General features: G+C 51.1%; 1 protein-coding gene across 3 annotated transcripts; it reads left to right on the forward strand.

The window, feature by feature from the left end:
- Positions 1 to 4,300: 4,300 nt before the first annotated feature.
- BAX (BCL2 associated X, apoptosis regulator) lies at positions 4,301 to 8,514 on the forward strand. Of its 3 annotated transcripts, none has more exons than XM_086353504.1 (6): positions 4,301 to 4,383; positions 4,970 to 5,021; positions 5,112 to 5,258; positions 5,625 to 5,760; positions 7,744 to 7,848; positions 8,190 to 8,514. In XM_086353504.1, exons 1-6 carry the CDS (start codon positions 4,350 to 4,352, stop codon positions 8,205 to 8,207), a joined length of 492 nt encoding a protein of 163 aa, XP_086209630.1. In that variant the 5' UTR covers positions 4,301 to 4,349; the 3' UTR covers positions 8,208 to 8,514. The 3 variants fall into 3 exon arrangements, with proteins under 3 accessions (XP_086209630.1, XP_086209629.1, XP_086209631.1); XM_086353503.1 differs by having other exon boundaries at positions 8,240 to 8,514; XM_086353505.1 differs by lacking the exon at positions 4,970 to 5,021 and having other exon boundaries at positions 8,240 to 8,514.
- Positions 8,515 to 8,706: the final 192 nt, after the last annotated feature.

Consider the following 8,706-nt stretch of genomic DNA (forward strand, 5'->3'; position numbering starts at 1 on the left):
TTTCTTTTTTTAAACTGAAGTACAGTTGATTTACAATATTGTGTTACTCTCAAGTGCTGCTGTTGTTTAGTTGCCAAGTCGTATCTGACTCTTTTGTGACCCCGTGGACTGTAGCCAGCCTGGCTCCTCTGTCAATGGGATTTCCCAGGCAAGAATACTGGAGTGGATCGCCATTTCCTTCTCAAGGGGATCTTCCCAACACAGGGATCAAACCTGCGTCTCCTGCTTGGCAGATGAATTCTTTACCACTGAGCCACCAGGGCTCTCAAGTATACAGCAAAGTAATTCAGTCACGTTGTTCAGTCACCCAGTCGTGTCCAACACTTTGTGACCCCATGGACTGCAGCATACCAGGTTCCCTGTCCCTCACTGTCTCCTGAAGTTTGCCCAAGTTCATGTCCATTGCATCAGTGATGCCGTCTAGCCATCTCATCCTCTGACACCCTCTTCTGCTTCTGCCCTCAGTCTTTCCCAGCATCAGGGACTTTTCCAATGAGTCGGCTCTTTGCATCAGGTGACCAAAATACTGGTGCTTCAGCTTCAGCATCAGTCCTTCCAATGAGTATTCAGGGTTGATTTCCCTTAAGATTGACTGGTTTGATCTCATTCTGGTCCAAGGGACTCTCCAGAGTCTTCTCCAGAACCACAGTTCGAAGGCATCAGCTCTTTGGCGCTCAGCCTTCTTTACGGTCCAGCTCTCACAACCGCACGTGACCACTGGGAAGACCATAGCCTTGACTATACGGACCTTTGTCGGCAGAGTAGGGTCACTGCTTTTCAACACACTGTCTAGGTTTGTCATAGCTTTCCTACCAAGAAGCAATAGTCTCCTGATTTCATGGCTGCAGTCACCATCCACAGTGATTTTAGAGACCAAGAAGAGGAAATCTTTCACTACTTCCACCATTCAGTCATATATATATACTTTTTGATATTCTTTTCTAAGCTGTTTAAAATTTTTATTTACTTATTTTATTTTTGGCTGTGCTGGGTCTTTGTTGCTGCACTCAGGCTTTCTCTGTTTGCGGTGAGGGTAAGTGGGGCCTACTCTGTGTAGTTGTGCTGCATGGGCTTCTCACTGTGGTGGCTTCTCTTGGGAAGCAAAGGCTCTAGGGCACTCAGGCTTCAGTGGTTGTGGCGTGTGGGCTCAGTACTCCCCGGCTCTAGAGCATAGGATCAGTAGTTGTGGCTCACAGGCCTGGTTACTCTGTGGCATATAGAATCTTTCAGGACCAGGGATGGAACTCATGTCCCCTGCATTGGCAGGTGGATTCTCAACCACTGGACCACCAGGGAAGTCCTCCGCTATACATTATTATTAAAATACACTGAAGGACTTCCCTGGTGGCCCAGTGGCTCAGATTCCACACTCACAATGCAGGCGTCCCGGGTTCAATCCCTGGTCAGGGAACTGGACCCACATGCTACAACTAAAGATCCCACATACCACAAGAAGACTGAAGATCTTTCGTACCACCACTAAGGCCTGGCACACCAAATAAATCAATATTTTTAAAAAGATGTCAAAAACGAAAGAGCAAATGACAATATAAAAAATTTTAAAGTAAAAAAAAGAACCAAAAAACAGAAAAGAAAGCCCTGTCCAAGTGATACAGTTGCCCTGGAGATAGCACCCATAAGAACTGGACAATTTTGGCAAATCCATCTCCTTCTCCGGGCTCTGGTTTCCTCATCTGTAAATAGCCTGTACTTATCCTAGATGTGGCTCAGAGGTTAAAGCATTTGCCTGCAATGTGGGAGACCTGGGTTCGATCCCTGGGTCGGGAAGATCCCCTGGAGAAGGAAATGGCAACCTACTCCAGTATTCTTGCCTGGAGAATCCCATGGATGGAGGAGCCACGAGGTGGCAAAGAGTCCGACCGACTGAGTGACTTCACTTTCACTATCCTAGACGTATTAGTTATCTGTTGTTGTATAACTGATTGCCCTCAAACGTAGCAACTTAAAGCAACAATAAATGTTGATTGTCTCACACAGTTTCTGAGGGTTGGCAATCCATTGAGTGGCTTGGCTGGGTGGTTCTGGCCTAGGATCTCCCATGAGGTTGCAATCGGGATGTTGGTGGGCACAGCTGTCATCAGAAGGCTTGACTGGGGCTGGAGGATGTGCTTCCAAAGCCGCTCATTCACGTGGCTGGAGGACTTGGTTTCTCCACATGTGTGTTTCCCCTGAGGATGATTGCTTGAATGTCCTTACAACATGCCAGCTGCTTCCTCTAATAAAGCAAATGATCCAAGAAAGAGCCAGGCAGAACCTGCAGTGACTTTTATGACCTAACCTTGAAAGTTACACTTTGTTATTTCCACAATATCCTATTAGTCACACTGTCAGTCTATTCAATATGGGAGGGGACTAACACAGGGGTGTGAATACCTGTAGGTCTCATTGGGGGCCCATGATGGAATTGGACTTCATAGTTCTGATATAGCATCTTTATTATTGTAAACAATTTTGACTTCAGAACTATCAAAATGGTTCCCCCCCCAACTAATTAACAGTTGTACTGTTTAGAGATCTGTGCTGCTGCTGCTAAGTCGCTTCAGCCGTGTTCGACTCTGTGCGACCCCATAGACGGCAGCCCACCAGGCCCCACAGTCCCTAGGATTCTCCAGGCAAGAACACTGGAGTGGGTGGCCATTTCCTCCTTCAATGCATGAAAGTGAAAAGTGAAAGTGAAGTCGCTCAGTCTTGTCCGACTCTTAGCGACCCCATGGACTGCAGCCTACCAGGCTCCTCTGTCCATGGGATTTTTCAGGCAAGAGTACTGGAGTGGGGTGCCATTGCCTTCTCCATTAGACATCTGTGGCAGCATTAAAAGCCCTTTCTTCCTTTTCTGTAATTGGGATGGAAGGAGGGCTAATTCATTGGGCTGGAATAACACACAAATAAAGCAAGCTTCTAAATTAATAGAAAACACTGTTTCTCCCAAGGACATGCTTTCTTACTCACAGAGAAACTTTGTTCTCTAAAATCATCAAGCGTTAAAAATTCAATCAGTAAAAATGAAACATTGCACTCCCACTCTTGCCTGTGGGATCTAACTCATTTGATACAGAGTAGCAGCTTCAATTTCCAACTCAAGAGCAGAGCAACGGGTTTCTGGACCCAACGGTCCACACCCACATTAATCTTGTAGTTTGCAAGGATACAGAACCCTGGTTCCTTTCACAGTCCACCAACTGCTTGGCTTTGAGCCTATCATATAGTCATCACCTAAACTCTACATTTCCTCCAAACCAATAATAACTCTATCTTTTTCTCTGTCAAGATGCTCCATGATTGCTCTGCTGTGTCATCTCTATCATCTTCATGGGTCAATAAACTTTACTGTCAATAAACTTGTCAATAAACTGGTGTTGTTAGGCTGATGGACTAAGGCACTATAATCTTCAATTTCCCTGGCTCCCAGGCACCTCTGGGAAATAGATTCCCTTCTCTTATATGCTAAACCATTCATCATTTGACCCAGCCAATTTTTCTAATCTCAGTTTTTTTTTCTTCTTACTGTTTTCTTTTTACAAGGCGATATAATCATTTCCATACATTAAAGTGCGTATCTTATGTGTACAGCTCAAGGAATTTTTAAATATGTGCATGGGCTTCCCAAGTGGCTCAGTGGTAAAGAATCTGCCTGCCAATTCTGGAGACACAAGAGATGCAGGTTCAATCCCTGGGCTGGGAAAAAACCCCGGAGAAGGAACTAGCAAACGACTCCCGTATTCTCGCCTGGGAAATCCCATGGACAGAGGAGTCTGCCAGGGGTCCCAAAGAATAGGACACCACTGAACACAGCACAGCACATGCTCAAGTAAGCACCCCAGGAGCCTCTCTTGGGGTCCCTTTCTGTCCACACCCTGCCAATCTATCACTTCTTGAACTTTAAATTCCTTCCCCCGCCCCCCACACATAAACATTCATAGACATTAATCATCTGGAATGTCCTGCCTCAATAAATGCTATTTTTGACTTCTGATATTCTTTCTATCCTGCGAAGGGCTTGAGTCCCCCCTGAAACTTTTGAAAATACTGCAGGAATGAAGAAAAGTTACAGCTGCGACTACTGCTTAGCCGGTAAAACGGCGCCACGACCAGTTCCTAAAGGGAAGTGCAGACTGGACAGTCACGTGATAGGGGCCGAGCTCTCCAAAAGCAGGTGAGGCAGGTGTGGTCCGGACTCCGCGCAGCCCTGCGGGGCAGAGGCGCGCGGCGGCCATTTTGAGGGGCGGTCACGTGAGAGGACGTACGCTCAGCGGGGCGCTCACGTGACCAGGGGCGTGCTGCGGCCGCCCGGGCGGACCCGGCGAGAGGCGGCGGCGGGAGCGGCGGTGATGGACGGGTCCGGGGAGCAACCCAGAGGCGGGGGTGAGGCGGGAGGCAGACGAGCCGGGGGGAGGGCGAGCCCCCAGCCGACCGACCCCACGATCCCTCCTGCCGGTGTGGGGCCGTGCGATCGCCAAGCACTCCGGCATAGAAACTCCCGGGTCCGGCGCTGCCAGCCTCCACCCACTCCCTCCCCGGGGGTCCCCGACTCTCCGGCCTCCGCATCCCGATCCCTTCCCGCCTGGTGCTCTCTGGCCCCCAAGGAGCGGGAGAACCCCATAATCCAAGCCCCGGGGGCAGGCCCGGGCTTGTCGCCGGCACCACTTCCTGGTGGGAGGGGCGGGTCTCCCCTCAGTCGCCTCAGGCCAGGGGTCTGGACCCTTGAAGTGTTTCCTCAGCCTTCTCCCCCCGCCCCGGGAGGAATGAAGGTTAACAGGCCCAGGACCCCTGCTTCTTTCTTCATCGGGGATTCAGTTGCTTGGGCTCCCACTTCACTTTATCTATGAGGGGCCCAGAAATGCAGAGCCCCCTAGCGTTGTCCTCCCCCAGAGATCAGGAGCCACTCCAGTTCCTTGGATCCTCCTAGGACCCAAGAGTCCAGGCACCTCTTCCCTCCTTTCTCCTCTAGGGCCCACCAGCTCTGAGCAGATCATGAAGACAGGGGCCCTTTTGCTTCAGGGGTGAGTTTGAGGTCTGATTATTGCGGAACGGATTTGGGGAATGAGACCCCATTCTGATTCTGTATCCCCGCAACTCCGTTCCCACCCTAGTTTCATCCAGGATCGAGCAGGGCGAATGGGGGGAGAGACACCCGAGCTGGGCTTGGAGCAGGTGCCCCAGGATGCATCCACCAAGAAGCTGAGCGAGTGTCTGAAGCGCATCGGAGATGAATTGGACAGTAACATGGAGCTGCAGAGGTGTGGCCCCTGGGACCCAGGAGTCCTGCGACTTGGCCCCTTCTCTCTCAGAACCCAGGAGTCCCAGCTCCCAACCCCCACTTCCACTGGGAGGCTGGAGTCCAGCCCCCTTTTCTTTCAGACCCAGAGGTCCAGGGTCCCATCACTCAACTCAGCACTCTGGACTCCCAGCCTTCCCGTGCCCTGGGATCTTGAAACTCTCCTTCATGGAGTCTTTTTCCCCAGTTTCCATCTTTCGGCTTTCCCCCACGATGGCCTCTTTTGATTTCAGCCTGGCTCAGGTCTTGGGTTTGGTTTGGGTGGACCCCAGAGTTGCCACACTGCCTGATCCTCCCTCCCCAACACTGGCTCTCCTCTCTCTTGCAGGATGATCGCAGCTGTGGACACAGACTCTCCCCGAGAGGTCTTTTTCCGAGTGGCGGCTGAAATGTTTTCCGACGGCAACTTCAACTGGGGCCGGGTTGTCGCCCTTTTCTACTTTGCCAGCAAACTGGTGCTCAAGGTGGGCGGCTGCAGGGCCCTGAGCCCAGGGAGGCTCCCTTCAGGCCTGAGAGGACCTGGGAGTCATGAGGTCAACCCTCGGGACAGCCCGGAAACCACAGAGGGAATGGAGAGAGTCAGCTATGGGCCACTCATCAGCTTTTTCATTCATGTATTTATTCACTCAGCATGGGCTTCCCTAGTGGCTCAGATGGTAAAGAATCCACCTGCTAATGCAGGAGACCGAGGTTTGATCCCTGGGTCGGAAAGATCCCCTGGTAAAGGAAGTGGCAACCCACTCCAATATTCTTGCTTAGAGAATTCCAAAGACAGAAGAGCCTGGCCAGCTATAGTCTATGGAGTCGCAAGGAGTCGGACACAACTGAGCGACGCCCCCCCCACACACATACACACACATTCATTCAACAAACATTTATTGGGCTTATGATGTGTGCGACCTGTACTTGGCACCCAGGACGCAGAACAGAACTAGGTTAGGTCCCTGCTCTCAGGAAGCCCGTGTTGTATGATGACTGCTGAGCAAAGTAAACTCTGGTGACATGATTGTGCAAAGGAGCCACAAGACCATTTCTCAGAGGAGGTGACATTAAAGCCTAAGATGGAATGACAAGAAAGATGCAGTGATACATATAAAGATGGGGGGAAATGTATCCGATAGAGGGCGCAGCACATGCAATGGACCTGAGGTAGGACCAAGCCTGGTGTGTTGAGGGCAATGAGGAGGCCCACGTGGTTAGGATAGAGTAAGGAGAGGGAGAAGGTGAGTGATGAGGGCAGGTTTCAAGGTGTCTTGTGGGCCTCTGTAAAGATCAGCCAGCTTTACTCTGAGTGTAGCAAGAGTGATTGGCTGGTTTTAAACAAGAGTTAGATGACCCGATTTATAAGCAGAAAAGATTTTTCTAGCAAGGATGTTGTTGTTCAATCACTAAGTTGTGTCCAACTCTGTGACCCCATGGACTGAAGCATGCCAGGCTTCCCTGTCCTTCACTGTCTCCCAGAGTTTGCTCAAACTCATGTCCATTGAGTCAGTGATGCCATCTAACCATCTCTTCTTCTGTCTAGCAAGGACAGCAAAATGTTGATTGTAGAATCTAGGTTGTGTGTATATGCTTCTTGACTGTGAAATTCTTTTTGTTTCTCTGAAGATTCTCATGATAAAATACTGGGGGAGGGGAGCCCCAGTAAATTATTTTGGCTACTGTGAGTAGAAAAAGGGATCTTGAGGCACAAAGGCAAAAACTGGAAAGCTGATGAGGGGTACCTATAATAGTCCTATAATGGATGACTGAGGTGGCAGCAGTGGAGGTGGGGAAGTAGATTCCTTAATGTGTTTGCAAGATTGAGCTGATGGGGCTTGAATGTAAGAGATGAGAGGGACTCAGTCAGGGTGGTAGGAGGGCTCTATATGGAGCTGGGGACAACAGGTGAGAAGCAGTGAGATAAAGGGTGAGAAGGAAAGCTAAGGAAGTTGAAGAGTAGGTCTTGGGTATGGGGGGTGTCAGGCCTTACCTGGCCTGAAGATCAGAAAGCCCTCTCTGGGGAAGTGACATTAGACCTGGGCTTTGAGGGGTGAATGGAAGAGGTTGAGGCCTGTTGAGGCAGAAGAATCAGCATGTGCCAAGGTCCTGAGGCAGGTGAAGAATTTGGTGGGAATGAAGATGTGGAAGAAGGGCAATGAGGTGCAGAAACCAAGAGGAAAAGTGGAATGTGTTCAAGTCAGAGCCTTCACACAGGGCCCTGTAGGCCAAGCTGCACTTTTGATTGTTCATCCCAGAGGTACCAAGGAGCCATAAGATGGTTTGTGAACAGGGCAGGTGACAAGGACGAGATCCATATTACAGTTTATGAGGCTTATTCTGACGCTGAGTGGAAAAGAGACTGCAGAAGGGCAGGAGGGAGACAGAGCGTGAGAAGGGAGGCTGGGGGCCAGTGGCCCCAGGCAGTAGGGACAAGGCTCAGTCCCTGAAGTCCCCACTTCCCATAGGCCCTGTGCACCAAGGTGCCCGAGTTGATCAGGACCATCATGGGCTGGACATTGGACTTCCTTCGAGAGCGGCTGCTGGGCTGGATCCAGGACCAGGGTGGTTGGGTGAGACCTCTAACCCCACCCCATTCCCCCACTCCTCTGGGGCCCTTGGGCCTTTCTGTGCCCACCATAGGAGTGCCCCCTTCCCCATTTTGGGGTCATATGTCTGATCAACCCCTGATTCACAGGGTGCCCAATGACCTGTCCATGACCCTTGACCTCCTCACGACCTCTGACCTCCTAGTGACCCCTGACCCGATGCCTCGCTGCCCTCCCTGGTGCCTCCCTCCAATTCCTCTGGAATCCCTCAAGTTCTATGATAATCCTTTAACTTCCCCACTCGTAGGCCCTTGCCCCTACTTGTGCCCTCTGACCCCTCCCTGCTCCCTCATGTGCTGGCCCAGGGGCTGCCCCTTGGCTGAGTCGATGAAGTGCCTGCTGTCCCTGTCCCCAGGACGGCCTCCTCTCCTACTTTGGGACACCCACATGGCAGACAGTGACCATCTTTGTGGCTGGAGTGCTCACCGCCTCGCTCACCATCTGGAAGAAGATGGGCTGAGGCCATCAACTGCCTTGGACTTTTTCTGCATAAATTATGGCATTTTTCAGGGGGGTGGGGCGGATTTGGGGGCCATGGGAGTTTTTCTTACTTTTTTAATTATTGGGGTGGGGCAGGGTAGGGAGGCGTGGTCTTGGGGGGTGGGCACAATAAACCTCTTTCGGACCACACTTTGGAGTCTGAGTCACTGGGCCCGCTTCCTGGCTGTCGCAGGAGACCAGGCTTCATGCGCTGACCCATCTTTTTCTGAGGGTAACCAGTGCCCTCTGTGGGTCAGTGGCGAGTTAAATTGTGGCTCTGCCCTCAAGGAGCCCACAGTCCTGAGGGGAACTGAGGCGGCTTGAATCACCTGTGTCCTTGTC

Source organism: Bos grunniens, chromosome 18 (assembly GCF_055505025.1).
Source record: "Bos grunniens cultivar Pamir isolate PY7600 chromosome 18, Bosgru_T2T1.0, whole genome shotgun sequence".
NCBI lineage: Eukaryota > Metazoa > Chordata > Mammalia > Artiodactyla > Bovidae > Bos > Bos grunniens.

What these genes read in the sequence shown, in the direction of transcription:
- BAX (XM_086353503.1), top strand. Translation starts at nt 4,350, where the DNA reads ATGGACGGGTCCGGGGAGCAACCCAGAGGCGGGG. An exon ending in GGAGCAACCCAGAGGCGGGG is followed by an intron (nt 4,384 to 4,969) that starts GTGAGGCGGGAG and finishes TTTCTCCTCTAG; the next exon opens with GGCCCACCAGCTCTGAGCAG. An exon ending in AGTAACATGGAGCTGCAGAG is followed by an intron (nt 5,259 to 5,624) that starts GTGTGGCCCCTG and finishes TCTCTCTTGCAG; the next exon opens with GATGATCGCAGCTGTGGACA.